This window comes from Lucilia cuprina, chromosome 4 (genome assembly GCF_022045245.1).
Source record: "Lucilia cuprina isolate Lc7/37 chromosome 4, ASM2204524v1, whole genome shotgun sequence".
NCBI classification, from domain to species: domain Eukaryota; kingdom Metazoa; phylum Arthropoda; class Insecta; order Diptera; family Calliphoridae; genus Lucilia; species Lucilia cuprina.
This window is the reverse complement of record NC_060952.1, coordinates 37,946,645-37,962,358: the sequence shown is the minus strand read 5'-3', so window position 1 is coordinate 37,962,358 and position 15,714 is coordinate 37,946,645. Positions and strand designations below refer to the sequence as shown.

At 28.6% G+C, this 15,714-nt stretch overlaps 1 protein-coding gene across 1 annotated transcript in view; it reads right to left on the bottom strand.

Annotated features, from left to right (window-relative positions):
- LOC111675541 (calcium-binding mitochondrial carrier protein Aralar1) overlaps positions 1 to 14,619 on the bottom strand; it is a 35,908-nt gene extending 21,289 nt beyond the window's left edge. Inside the window, exon 1 of the mRNA XM_046949643.1 lies at positions 14,481 to 14,619. Within this exon, the coding sequence (XP_046805599.1) occupies positions 14,481 to 14,498 (18 nt within the window). The 5' untranslated portion in view covers positions 14,499 to 14,619. The remainder of the gene's footprint in view (positions 1 to 14,480) is intronic.
- Between the last annotated feature and the right edge of the window lie 1,095 nt (positions 14,620 to 15,714).

Sequence of the window (15,714 nt, the reverse complement as noted above, 5' to 3'; positions counted from 1 at the left end):
AATCATTGCTATTTGTTAAAAATTAAATGAACTTCGTGATGCATTGCTTGGTTTTAAATTGGAAAAAATATTGAATTTCTCTAATCTATTGATTTTTAATCATCGAAAACAATTTCTTTCATTATTTGTTATTTATTTTTTTGGAATATTTTTTTTTTCATATATAAATAGATTTTCATCTGCTGTTACTACATGAAACTTGGCCAGATAATGTCAGTATTCATTTTATTTTTTTAATGACGTCAATGTAATTTAAATTGGTATTTCTATGAAAAACAAATAGCCAATTATCTATTTAATGCATTTAAAAATAATTAAAAAATTTTAAAATTTTCACAAATGAAATCTGTGAAATGTTGAAAAGTAAATGTTTGCAAAATTTTTTCTTTAAAAATTGTATCTAAAATACAATCTTGCCTGTAAAACACGAAATAATAGGAGTCAATTATGTGAATGTAAGTCGTAGGAAAAATTTTATACTGTTTCTAGCTTTACACAGAAGATGACTAGTTATATAACACATTACTAATAAGACGTTATAAGACTACTTCTATGTAATCAGGACATATATGAAGTGGCCATTGAAACGTATGGAAGTGATTATAATTGAAAATCATTACCAAGTTTTTGTTGGAATTATCATTTTCAAAGGGGTAGCTGACATTTACAGTGAATTTATTTGGGTTCATATACTTCTCCCCGTTATATTACCTAGAATGAATCATACTTCTATGTAGTACTTAGGACAATAACGTCTCCCCTTTTATAATGAATCCATCTCTGGAGTATCAACCATCGATAAGTTTTGTTAACTCTTTCATGTATTTGAGACACCGGTGTCCCAAGATTTTTTTTAATTTTTCTCTATTTTCAGGGTAATTTTGAGTACACAGCTACACTAAATGGTTATTTCCAAACAAAAAAAAGTTATTTATTAGAATTTTATGTCATTACATGCTGAAAAGGATAATATCCTGCGAAATCCTTCGAAAACACTTTTTACATTTTTCACCAAAAATGATTATTGTGCAAATACGTTAAAATAAAGTGTGTGGTGAAGTCATATCTATAAAAATCCAGCGTTTTAATTTTGCGCTTGAAAGGGTTAATGTAGTACTTCTAAATCGAGTTTGTAGTCAATTGTATTAGTTTGCCTTCATAAGATCGCCTATCATATGCACTTGTTTGAACATTTAGGTGCTATTACTACTTAAATTTTATGATCTTATTCTAAAACTTAGAGTCAATTGTCCAAGTATTTCTTCTTTAGCTTGCCTACCAGATGCACTTATTTGGATATTCAGGTTCCATGACTTCTTAGATCTTTTTCTAAAACTTCGCGTTATCAGACTGTAAGAGTTTTACACCATTTGAGATTTTTTACTTTAAGAGATTAATCCTAGATAAGTTTATATCCATGTATTGAAAATTTGACATGGAATATGTCAGACTATTAAAAGTCAATCTGGAAAGTATACGATGAATTCTCTAAATTCAGAATATTAAAGGTCCTTCGATATTCAAGAAATACAATTTATTTTGGTCTAGTATACGTGGACTTCTCTTTTGCTCTAAGTTACATACTATTTTTTTATAATTTTTATTTTTATCATAATTCATTTATACATTAAATTCTTATTATTAGTAGTCTCAGCGCCTCAAGGGCTTTGTTGAGACTTTGTTGTTTTAAAACTACTTTTTGTAACTATCAGTAACATACAGATAATGTTTACACAAGCCGACAAATTTTTAATCCTGAGACCAAAGTATACTTTTCTTAAGAATTAAGCCCCGCTGCATCCAAATCGGCACTCAGAATTTTTTTCATCACATCTGGGATTTGAAGTATCTTTATTGATAAAATTACTATTATTATATAAACATTTTGTCGGATTTTAAAACAAGAAATTGTTTAAAAATCTGTTGTAGTTACACGCAGAGAAAAAACATAGTTCGACATGGTTACTAAATCTAAACTATGTTCACTGTAACAATATATTGTTATCAAAAACATATAATTGTTATTTTAAATCTATTTAAACAATAATGTTGTTACTGTAATCATTTTCATGTACATGGCAATTATAAATTTTGAGTATGATTCACTGAAAAATAATTATTTTTTCAATAACTAAGTAATGGTAACGACTAAAACATATTGTGTTACTAACAAATATTTCAACTAACTGATAACCATTATATGTTATGTTGCTATATGTTGTATAACCATTATATGTTATGTGGTTATAAATAACCATTATATGTTTTGTTGTTCTATATCTGTTGCTACAACAACAAAACAACTTTAGCCACACACCTCTCACATATTATTCTGTGTGAGTGTGTGTTGTTTAAAGCGAAAATGAGTTGAAATAATTCTCATTTGGTTTATAACATTATATGTATAAGTATTTCAGTTTGTATAGAATAATGTAGTTATGTTTTTGGGAATTAAATTGATATTTGTAAATCGGTTTGAGTAATGAAAGTTTTTACTTTTTTAGAAACTGTAATTGTACTGATTCAGTAATTAAAATAAATTTGATTTCGAATAGATATAAAATAGTCATGTATAACAAACAATATTATGATAAATAACAAATATTATGATAAAATGTTTAGCTGATTTTAACCATAATATGATATTTTAAAATTGTTACAATAACCATAATATATTTAGACTACAATCATAATTTTAACCATAATATGATGCTCTTAGTACATGGTTACCACAACCATGTTTTTTCTCTGCGTGTACTGAAATATACACCGTTGAAGTTGACGGATGGACAGACACCGTTAAAACTAATCAGAAAGTGATTTTGAGTCGATTGGAACTTCCTTTGATAGGTTGTGGATTCTAAATTTTTCACTTATTATAAACAATATTTACAAAACATAATACGCTCCGTTCTATAGTAGTTCAAGTCATAAAAACCATGTATAAACCAAAAATCATGGGTTTATATGCCTTAGGTGAAGATTTCTCAGAGAGAAGATATGTCAGACGATATGGCTTTATTTTAAATTTAATAGAATGGACTTTCAGATAGAATACAACATTTTACATATAATATTGTCTTAGTACTATTATAACGTCTCAAAATTCAAAATTCGGATTCAGCGCTACACAATCCTTTAGAAACGTACAACTTCATTTCAGGGTTTCGACTTTTTTCAAATTTTGTCGACCTGTGTTACTAATATCAGGACCTGGAAGAAATGTAAAAGCTTTATCATTTATTACCCAGCAAAAAATAATTGATGTCATACTTTACAAACTACATCTTAATCACATCTTAAAATGCGATTACATACTTTTCACTTTTATAAATCAGATATTTCCTTACAAATGAAAACCCAGTGAAAAGTAAGAAAATAGATGTAGAAAAGTCATTACAAATAACATTTGAAGTACATCAAGGTTTGGTGAAAAATATTGGATTTTTACTGCTTCTAAAACTAAGTTTAGAAGCAGTTCAGAATTGCCAAAAATGAACAACATTCCTCCAATGACACGCCAATGTAAAATTCATAGGTTTTTCACCCGAATTTGAATCACTTCGGGCTACTAGTTCTGCTGAAAATACTACATCTTTTTCCACACTTTTTTTGCTGGGTAAGGAGACATTCACATCATATTTCTCTGTAAAACAACAAGTGGCGAAGCAAACAAGATTTTACAACGATAAACCTTCTAATACCCTGCACATTATTCTATAATCTAGCTTAATGATAAAATCATTTTATAAAGTAAATTTTACTACACTCTATGTTAAGTTCAAAGTGAGTCTGTGAGTGCGTGTAATTACATTTTGTAAAAAATTTTGTTTTATTTACTTTTAATAACAAACAAGGACTTGCATACCCATACACATACATAATTTGTTTACTTTTGTTTTCTTCTCATTATTAAATTGTTTTCTTTGTATAAAATAGTGCATGCATAAGTATGTTATGCATTAGGGTCGATCCCAATGAAAATTTAGTTTATTCAAGGAATATAATTTTTTAAAATGTTCGATGGTAAGATGTTTTGAAAATCTGAAAATCGTAAAATTTATTTTACGTCATGCTCTCGAAGATCTTTTATATGATATAAAAATTTAAGTGAAATATGAGAAAATTTTGGATAAACCTTAAAAGGTCAATTTTATCATTTGACCCAGCTCACAAGGCAGCACAAACATTATGATAAATTTTTGAATGAATCAAGTTTTGACTTGCTCTAGGAACATATCAGTATTTTGCTATTTATCTTTGCTATCGGGACCACCCATTAGTGTGTATCTATGCATGAATGTAGGTATGAATATGAATAATTTCTGTTGTTGTATTCACTGCATTATTTATTATGCGACATACACATACTCATGTAAATAATACAATGAAAACGACCTTCATCAAGGAAGCAGGGAAAAGCAAAATACGAAAAACAAAAGTATGCATTTCTTTGCCAAGTTTTTCCACAACAGACTCTCACACACACATACACAGACATGCCAAAAATATAAAAGACATTTATTTACCAAAAAAATAAAAAAGTGCAGCAGTAAAAACAAATAGTAGGGACATACATATATGAATACAAAAGGAAATTATGAAAATTTACTGTCATTCAAAGGAGTTAATTCGTTAAATAAGGAGAACACTTTCATCACTTGATTGATCGGTTATTTTCCGTAATGAAAAATTTTAAAACTTTGCATTACATCATTTAGTTTAGGTGGAAGTTGTGTGTTTTATCAGATCTTAGAAATACATTTAGGCTACTATCGGGCCTATTGAGAGCTCTATTATAATACTACCAACTAACCTACTAAGTGACTGATAGTGAACATTCCGAATAGTATCATAGGGAATGTTCTTTCGATTTTATGACTTCCCTACTTGGTAACTTTGTTATCCTTATTTGTTGTAGATATTCTTTTTATCCCTTAGTCGTTCTAGACCATCCCAAGTTTCTTGTAATTCTTTAGTTTTATTTGTCAGATTATCAGAACCTTTAGAAACCTGAATCAAGGTAATCACGATATACCCCAGGAAAAACTTATATTGAAAAGTAATGAGTTAAAATACTAACAGAACCTCTTTTCACTACTTCTTCGTTAGCATTGTAACTCATTATTTTAATACGGTAATGTCATTGGAGGCAAGCACTTCTACGCTCGCTTACAAATAGGGAGTTAAAGAAGTATATTTTGCTTATAAAGAAGTTGTTGTTGTTTTCTTTTCTATAAAACACAATTCTTAACACGCAATTAAATAAAATGTGTAAACAAAATGGCAAAGCCAAAAATAAAGTACTTCTATTTCAGATTAAAAGAAAGTCATTACCCGAGTACTTCAAAGTAATGCAGACGGCAAGTAAATAGTCATTAAAAAGTAAGTGGCTAAAGAAGTATAACCCATTACCGAGTTTTTGCTAGGACAGTGTGATATTACTGCAATTTCTTACAATCGCTAGAACCATAACAATGTAACTCAACTTGAGATCCCGGTTATCGTATGTAGTTAAAGCAGCGAAAATTCTTTTGCAATTACTTTTCCCAGTTTCTTTAGATCATATTTTTTGGAAATTTATGTGAAAATGCATTCCTTCAAAACTCTTTCATTCCTAAAGGTATGTTAAACAAATTGATGTCACTATTTAAATTGAGTCTAGTGCCAGACGTCACATTTTATTTTGTTTTCGATTCTTTGTTTTTGTTTTGGTACCGGCTCGAGTTGGTCTCTATTCCAATAACGTTATATGCTTTAGTTTTTCTCTTTTGTTCGTTTATATTTGATAACTGTAAAAATACAGCAGGTGGTCCCATTAGGAGGTTCCAAATCACGCCAATATTATGCTATAAACATGCAAGCATTTACACTGCTCTGACTTATTACAAAATAAAAAAAACAACTACAAAGGTAAACATTTTGTTTATTTTATATACAAAATAAATTGAGCGTTTTTTTTTTAATAGCAAATTTTATATTTTTAGCATATTTCAATGTAAAGGTCATATATGCAAGTTTTTGTACAAATTTATTTCTTATGCGTATAATATTTATACAAAATTTTTGTTTTTGTTCTGCTGACAAAACGAATACTTATCATTATAGTATTAGAATTAGACTAGCGTTTTAAAAAATTACTTTAAGAGGATCTCTGTTTCATGTTTCTCAGTGCTAAATAAAAATATTTACAAAACATAATATTAGTGAGTATAAACAATTTTAAATTATTCATAAAATAAAAGACATAAAGAAAATGTATTATAAAGTCGCTTTTACTACATAAAATAGTGTAAAATTAGATAAATTTCCAGTTTCCCTATTGCTATGGCAAAACTGGAAATTTTACTAATTTCACGCACTTTTATGCTATAAAAAAGTGACTTAAAACTGAAACGAAATCGACATACTAAGTAAGTATTAAGCAGGAGGAACAGTTTCTTACCAACATGGTCACTTTTCTTCCTATATAACTAACTAACTAACTACCTAACTTACTAACTAATTAACCAACCAACTTACCAACCAACTAACTATATAACTAACTAACTACGCAAAATTGAACGTGCGGATTCAGACGAATGTAGAGTCTGTGGAGAGGACAGTGAAACTCTGGAGCACTATCATTGCCACTGCCAGGCATTCGTCGAAGTTAGATCCAAGTATCTTGGAAATGATGTTATTTTAAAAATAACATTTCTGACAAAAACTTATTGGATGATTCTTAGGAATTACGTCCAGAAAACTGAGTTTCTGAACAATGAAAAATAATTCATTTAGTAATTTATTTCTGCATGACAAGGCATAGGTGCATTTCTTTGGATTTGATGTAGTATACATCCTCGTATCAACCTTACCTAACCTAATATATTAGCTAAATGCCTAAAGAGATATTTTAAAACATTTTCTTAAAAAGGCCTCATGCATGCGGCTAATGACTACATTTCAGGATTTACCCATCGTAATTATTTGTAATTGTAATTAAATTTCTGCCAATTATAATATAATATAAGTTCTACAACTCATGAATTTATTATTGAGTAATTTTTAATTACTTGTAATTGTATTTATTTACAACATACTTACATATAATTTATAAATAAAAATACCTAAATTACAATTGAATGTAATTGTAATTGTCAAAATATATATAATTACAATAACAAGTATTTATAATTGAAAGAACTTTAATTACAGTTATCTTCCCAGTAAAAAGAAACTTGCTTCTAAAAGTAAGGGGTTAAAGTTATAGGTAAGACAGGCGATATGTAATAGTAATTGAAAAGTAAGTTTTTGGGTAAGTACAAGTCATTACCATATGTACAACCTATCGGTTAAACAATAATATTTGTGTTATTTCAAACTAACCATCGTCAAGAGAACAAATAAGAAGTTATAGTAGGGCGAGGACGACTATATAGTACCCTAAACCTGCATACGAATAAAATTTGATTTTGTTATAATAAAGTATATAAGTTGAATTGTACCTCGCCTCAGATATTTAAGATACTTAAGCCATTTATTGTTTAATAAAACTGTGGATATATGAGTTAAATTTTGAAGGGGCTTTTTATAGGGGTTAGAGTCAAATGAGGCCCTATAATTATAAAGCTCATGAGGGTCATCAAGGCCTATTCGGCGGGTTCAGTTGTATGATGGCTAGGTTAAATAGTGAACCGATCTTAACCATTTTCAATACGCTTCGTCTTCGGTTCCATAAAAGATCATGTGGCAAATTTTATTGAATTATCTCTGAAATATCGTCCCTGGGCAAATAGAAGATCATTGAATGATTTCAAATTTCATTGAATGATTGCGACATGTAGTTTGATTACAAGGTTTACATGGACGAACGGATATAGCTAAATCGTCTCAGAAAATGATTCTGAGCCGATTTGTATACTTAAAAGTGGTTATAGGACCAATATTATTGTGCGTTACAAACATCAGCACATACCAAATATACCCTCCCCACTAAAGTGGTGTAGGGTATAACAAAACTCGTGGTTGAGCTGTCAATTTGTAAAGCTTAACAATATCACGGTAGAATCTCATTTTGCCATCACATTCCGCAATCCAAAATACTTAAGTGCTTAAGTAAAATTGTCAGCTTCCTGCCTTAAATTTTAACACATTTGAAAGTAAGCGCCAAAGAAATTTCACTTTATGCAATTTTAAAATTTTCTACTGTCTTTAATATGAAAACTGTTGTTAAAAAAATAATAATCCATAAAACTGTATGACAGTTATACATTCAACTGAAGGACATAAACAATAGATATGAGAGGCATGTCATGCAAATTTTTGAGATTTTATTTATTTATTTTTTTTTGTCTTATCAAGTGAAAAGATATTTTAAATATGAATACTTTTATGTAAAAAAAACTGTTATAGAATGTGGGAAATTTATTTGTGTCTCGAAATAATGTGGTTTGTTGTGAATTTTGTGTATGTTATTGCTTTTGTGCACTTTATTTACTTTTGTGAATATATTTATTTTAATAGGGACATTTTGAATTATTTAAAAGTATGTACATATCCTAAGGTAAGTACATATTTACATCGCTTTATGTATTTTAAAAGAGATTGTGGCTTAGCTTTAAGCCTTTTAAATAACTTTCCTTACTTACTTTAAAAAATATAATAATTTTAACTATAAAATACTCATAATTTAGTAGAAGATCAGAAATAGTCAAACTATATCTTTGCAGTCCGTTAAGAGTTTTCTACATTACTTCTGATATGATATTAATGAAAACGACTACAATGTCTATGAAACATGCTAAGTCGTATTTTTCTTTGCAGTTTCCACTGCTGAGCCGATCTTTCCTATATATACCCTTGGGCGCTTGATGAACCACAGTGGTATAGAAATAAAAAAAGGGAAATATTTTCGTAACTTTTAAATGGTTTGCCTGATTCATATCGAACATGCGTAAAGAGAAAATGTTGACGAGTTTAAGTTTTAAATTTGTACCTCATGGGCCATGAGTCCGCAAAGTAGCACACCTCGGATATGTTTAATTTCGACCTCAAAAAGAATCTCCTCATCGAGCACTATAAAGTTCTTTTCAAAGATTTTAGATCGGAAATAGGATCGTTTTGATGTAACATACCTATACGAACTCCTGCCTACGACCTAGTAGACGCATTAAAACTAAATCAATGTTGCCCAAAATCTCGCTTCTCTATCACGCAAGATGGGGCAAGAATATTCTGCTGACGTTGCGTTGACTCACCTACACTATAAGCTTACTTGTGTATTTTCTTATTTGAGCATGTTAGTTGATTATCCCTCGACTTGCAAAAAAAAAAAATCAAGTCAGTTGCTGATCAGCATTTGTCGATCTGAAGATCTGTACGTAATTTTACTTTAAGATACGCTGTCTGTCAAAATATCAAGTTGACAGTTAAAATATACTTTTAAGTTTGCAGTCATTTTATTAGTAAAGTTTTATTTTGGGTTACATTTTGTTCTCTGCTGCTTTACCAATACAAATGAATGTGTATGTGTATGGTCAACACTGGTCTAAATGCAAAACATCAAGTCGACAACACTTCTTCCTTACGCATCACTATAGATTTTTGCATAACCATATTGTAATTTGAAAAAATATAGCTCTTCCATCATGAAGAAGTTATGAGATAGATTCCATTTAAAAGACTGATGATTCTCAGTTTTCCCATTTGGTTTCATATGACTCCAGAAAAGTACACTTAGAAGAGTTCGTCTAGACCTTAAAAAACTGTTCTTGGCAAGGTTCTATCAGATTTTTATTATCAGGGACGCTATTTTGTATTGCATAAAAGTCTAAGTCCACATAGGACGACTTTCAGAAAATACTGCATCTAGATGTAAGAAATTAGATAATCTTTATGTTTTGAGAGGATCATACAATCTTACATGAATCAACTGATCAGTCCAGTCTGCTATACCCAGTTAAAGCTTTCATTATCATGTAAGAGTATAAAATGATAAAATTTACTAACACAATAGCATTTTAAGTTATTATTTCACACGGTAATGTCATTGGAGGCAAGTTCTTACCACCAACACTTACAAGTAATTACAAATATTTGCCGTTATCTCACGACGCTATTTTGTATTGCATAAAAGTCTAAGTCCATATAGGACGACTTTTGGAAAATACTGCATCTAGATGTAAGAAATTAGACAATCTCTATGTTTTGAGAAGATCATATAAACTTACATGAATCAACTGATCAGCCCAGTCTGCTATCCCCAGTTAAAGCTTTCATTATCATGTAAGAGTATAAAATGATAAAATTTACTTACACAATAGCATTTTTAGTTATTATTTCGCACGGTAATGTCATTGGAGGCAAGTTCTTACCACCAACACTTACAAGTAATTACAAAAATTTGCGTTATCTCAAGAATCTCATAAAAACGCATACAGCTTCACAGACAAGAAAATTAATGAATTATAAAGTATTTATACAACACATTACTATTAAGATCGTACTAGACTACTTCTATGTAATCCAATTGATATGTAGTAGTCATTGAAAAGTATGTTTTTAGGTAAGTAATTATAATTCGCATATATATGTTTTAAGAGCATCGATCCATAAATGATCCAAGACCGTATAAACTTACATATATACCCAGTAAAACCATAACTTCAAAATGACTTGCATAATAGCATATTAAGTCATTATTTTAACACGATGATTAAGTGTTCATGTAATACATTATTAGTAACACCTTACTAAACTACTTCTATGTAATCCATATGATATTTAGTAGTCATTGGAAAGTATGTTGTTAGGTAAGTAATTAAAATTGAAAATCGTTACCTATTTTTTTGGGTAGCAGCCTTCTATGTACTTTTTTCATTTTATTTTGTATATTTTTTAATTTTAGATTTTTTATAAAAGAAACAAAACACAAAGCTTTATATATTAACTTTGACTTTGGTTAAAGTCATAATGAAATCTACATCTATATGTATTTATGTATGTACATAACATATGTATGTATTTTCTTTTATTATACTCTTAATACTCGTGCCTATTATTTATTTTTATTGTTTTTGTTATTTTTTTCCAGTTTCATACTATTTATAAAATTTTGTCGTACTTATAATAATTTTGCACATATGATTTCCACATCCAAGTACCTACTAGAGAGCACTGCACAAACAAATATACAACAATTTCAAGTGCATTTAACGCCTGACTGTTTATTTGTTGTTTTTCTATGAAAATTGTGTCATTTTTAACATTCTCTAGTTAAAAATCCCCTTTGAGCGAAATTATATCATACTGCAACGAATGAGTGAGTAGTATTTAAAATATTGTTTAATTAAAATGCATATACTGCCTATTAACATTTCGTCTATTTGGGGATAAAAACGTGAAAATTGAAATTTTATTTTACAATAATTTCCATAAATCATGCACGTTTTAGAATATTTAATTACTTAGTTAGTTAGTTTTGCTAAATTGATTAGAAAAGTGTTGTGTTGTGATATTAACACAATCATAATTAGTTTTTAATTTTAATTATGCAAAGCTAATTAAATGAATTATTTTTTAATTATGAATTTCTTATGAAACTAGGCCCATAATACATATGTATATTAGTTTAATATATTTCAATGTTGGAAGGGTAAAACGAAGAGAGTCTTTTAATAAGCAACTACTCTTCAATAAATTGAAATAACCAAATAAACCCTTTCTCGAAGGAGTCTCCAGTGAGAATTCCATAAGAGAGTTAGTCCAGGAACGCCGGACATTCTTAAACAGAAAGGCTTGACATTCAAACGTCTTACTCGTATTGATACGAGAACACGAGGACTATTCAGTCAACAGTCATGCAGACGACATATACCATTTCTGTCGTTAAGAGTTTGCAAAAGACTCATAGATAACGAACTCTCTTAGACAAGATGGAGGAGGAATGAACCAACTTGTATTCCTAAAAGGAATATATGACCAAAGCTTAACACGAACCATATTCTGAAACGTAACCTATCCTAACTCAGCAAAATTATAACTGTCATTACTGGGAACTATAAATTTGATAAATGTCTTGCATTGGAGAAAATCCATCTCCGATATCTGGGATCTCGACTTACGGAGTACATTTTAGAGCAATCTGAAAACAAACTACATATCCTAAGCACATTTATATTTCATTGTGATTTGTTTAGTAAAACAAACTTTAACAGCATTAATCAGTAAACTCATCGAGTCTAATACACTTTTCCTCTAAATTCGATCTCTCTCCGTCTCAATCTTCTTTCTTCATCATTCAACTTGTAATCTCTTGATTCCTTTATTTGGATGGCTCTCTCAATCTACTTACTGATATCACACAGCGACCAAAATAAGTTTTGTACAACCTGCAAAATCAATTAATAAAGAATAGGATAACGGACCATACAATCGCTCCCTCTATAGAGCATAAACAGTCAAGTGCTAATAATTAACAGAGATCGTAAACGGTCAACAGCGGTTTAGAGATCATAAGAATAGCAAGATCTTAATGGAAAGTATCCATTCTTCCTTGAACGACACTAAGCTAGGACTAGTAATGAACTGGGATCTTCTGGTGTACCCAAAGTCCACTGTCTTCATAAAAAGTTGAGGGAGTATAACAAATGAACAAATATTGAAAATTCTTGGCAGCAAAAATGCTTGCCACCGCTGGCTCCCTTCTTGTGTTAGTCTACGAAGAGGTCTTAAAGACTAGCGATCTCTATAATGATGGTAAGAGGGGCTTCAGGTGGCACACTTATTGTATTAGTTTACGTACAGGGCTTAAAGGCTAGCGATCTCTACTACAAGAGCTGCTTTAGGACCTTCAGAAAATTAATTTTAATTATAATGAAACTCTACATAAAAATAGTTTTCAGTGCAACTTAAATCTCAGTAGCAAAATATATAAGGGTCGATCTGTATCCCGTTCAATCTAGGTTCCATATAACGCTTCTTGCAGAAAATTACTTAATTGTGAAAAAAATCATTCAACAGTTATAGTTTTACCCTAGTATTCATTAGTTTATTAATAGCTTTTCCAAATTCCTTCAATAAACCATCAATAACTTTATTAAACATTTATGAATATGAAAATTAAGACACAATTTGAATTCGGAATTATGGCAATTAATACACAATTTACAAAAATTATTTGTTTAAATATATTGATCACTCTTAAATTCTATATAGTGAAATCCATCAAAGCCCATCTTTCGAAAATGTCTCTGATGTTTATAATAATATTGATTGATTAAGTCCAACCCGAATAAAATTCCCGTTATTATACGTGGTATAAAAACGGCTACTTAGAGAACTTCGTAGCTAGATAATGTTTCAGACATCTTTTGTAGGTTTGATAGATACTTTCGTATTTATAATTTTTCTGTACAGATATTATAACCAGGGAAAGGATTTTTATGCAAATGCATTTTTTTAGTCAGTAACTCAAAATAACTTTTAAACTAGTTTTCTTTTCGAATCAAAGAATTTACTACAAAATGGTGTCGATTTGTTGTTGCATATTTTTGCATATTTTGTAATAAAAGCATAAATTGCATATTTTGCTTTAAATTGCATATATTTTGTATATTTCTAACATTTTTATAGCATATTTTGCATATTTTTAAATTTTTCTAAAACAAGTTGTTTTGTTTTTTTTTTTTTTTTTCATTTCATATTTTTTAAACAAATTTGGTATTTACATATTTAGATTTTTTTTTAATACATGTTAACAAATTTCTATTTAACAACAAAATACTAGTTTCTATGATATGCAATTTTACATAGTTTTATTTAATTTTTAAAGCTACAATAGTCCGGAAGGTGTTTTGAGTTTGTGCTGCCAATTCTAACGTTCAAAATATTGGTCCTTAAAGAATCGGTTCTGATTCCGTTCATCTGTGTGTCCATATAAAAGATAAATTGATGAAATTTTGTTCTTACATCTCTCTAACGTTCATAATACACTTAAAAACATTACTAAATGATAAAATTCAGAAGAAATATAATTTATAATTTATTCATTCACCAAATTTTATTAGAATTGCTATCAAGCTTTTCACTTTCTGAAATTAAATATATATTATATAAAGTTGTTATTTAGTCCTTATATTTTTCGCATATTTTTAATTTTTAGTGCATGAAAATCCTTGCCCTTATTATAACATTTTTGTTTTTCTTCTTTTAACAAACATTTGCGTTTTAAATGATTTTAAAAATAATTTGATTATTTTTAGTATACACTACTGATAATTTATTGCGCATTATTGTCTGAATTAGAAAATACTATAATTTATTCAATTTAGTTTTTAATTTATTTTTATTATTATTTATATTTCTTTTTTTTGTGAAAATGTACAAACTTTTGTTAAATTTAATAATCACCAAATAAAACACTGTAGGGTACACATATATTTATACATATGTACATATACATTTTAAAATTACTCATAAATAAAACTATAAAAACTAACCTCTTGTTGTACAGGCATGTTGTTTGTATCTAAAATAAATTTTATTTCAAAAAAAAACACCAACAATAGATAAAAAAATTCGTCGAAAAATTTATAATAACAGACTTTTTTTAAAGAACACTTTTAAAATTTAACAATTTGAATTTTTTATGCAATTATTTCTTTTTTTTAAATATCGCTTATAAATGCAAGTTATTTTCAATATTATTCTTTAAATACCACAAATAAATATTAATTATATTTCTTAAAATTTTCTCATATATTTCACATTGAATTTGACTTTTTTTTTGGTTATTAAACCTTGAATATTATTTTAGGTATTACTTATTTTTCTATTCTATTTTGTCAAAAAAGAAATGTTTTTTATTATTCTATTTATTCGTATAGAAATTATTTCCAAAAAAATATATTTTTCTTTAATGATAATAATTTTGAAAAAAAACAACAGCAACACCCGCGTAAATATTTCTCAAATACTCGATATTTATTTACGTTTGTATAGGAAACGTTTCGTGCGAAATTGAACACAGACGTGAAGAAAGAAAAAAAAATAATTTTTAATTTTTATATATTTTTAATAAATAAATGAGAAAAAATACACGTCTGGTTGGGAACTCGTTTGTACCGTAACTGTTGCGGCAAATGTGTCTCTGTTGTTTTAGGTTTTTCATCCGTTAGAAATGAATTGAGCCAAAGAAAAATTCTCTAGTTAAAATATGTGTATATGTATTTGCATGTCTATGATAAGGCAGAGGCGTAGATATAAAGACACTTGCTTTCTATTTACTAGAATAACACTGGGTGTTTTGCTACCCAATCATCATACAAAAAAAAGTACCAAAATGTCTCCCATATAGAACACAATTCATTAAGTACTGTGTATGTTCAGATTCATGTTTCTATATTCAAAAAGTATAATTTGAAAAATTAAAAAATATTATAAAAATTGACTCAATAAATTTGAATAAAATTAAATTTCCCGTTTTTTCCCCTTTTTGGTACTGGGTTTTCCAAGGAAATAGCTAATATTTTCTTAAAATAAATATTCTAATAAGAATAAGTCAATAATTCGAAAAAGTTTTCTAAATGCGCTAATAACTGATGTCTCATAATTTTGAAAGATGTGTTCAAAGTATTTATTAAAATGTTATTATGTTTATTAGTTTAAAAGTTATAAGGTCACAAAAAGTAAAGTACGAATTTTGAAAAAGTACCAGACACTCATCTGCTCTTT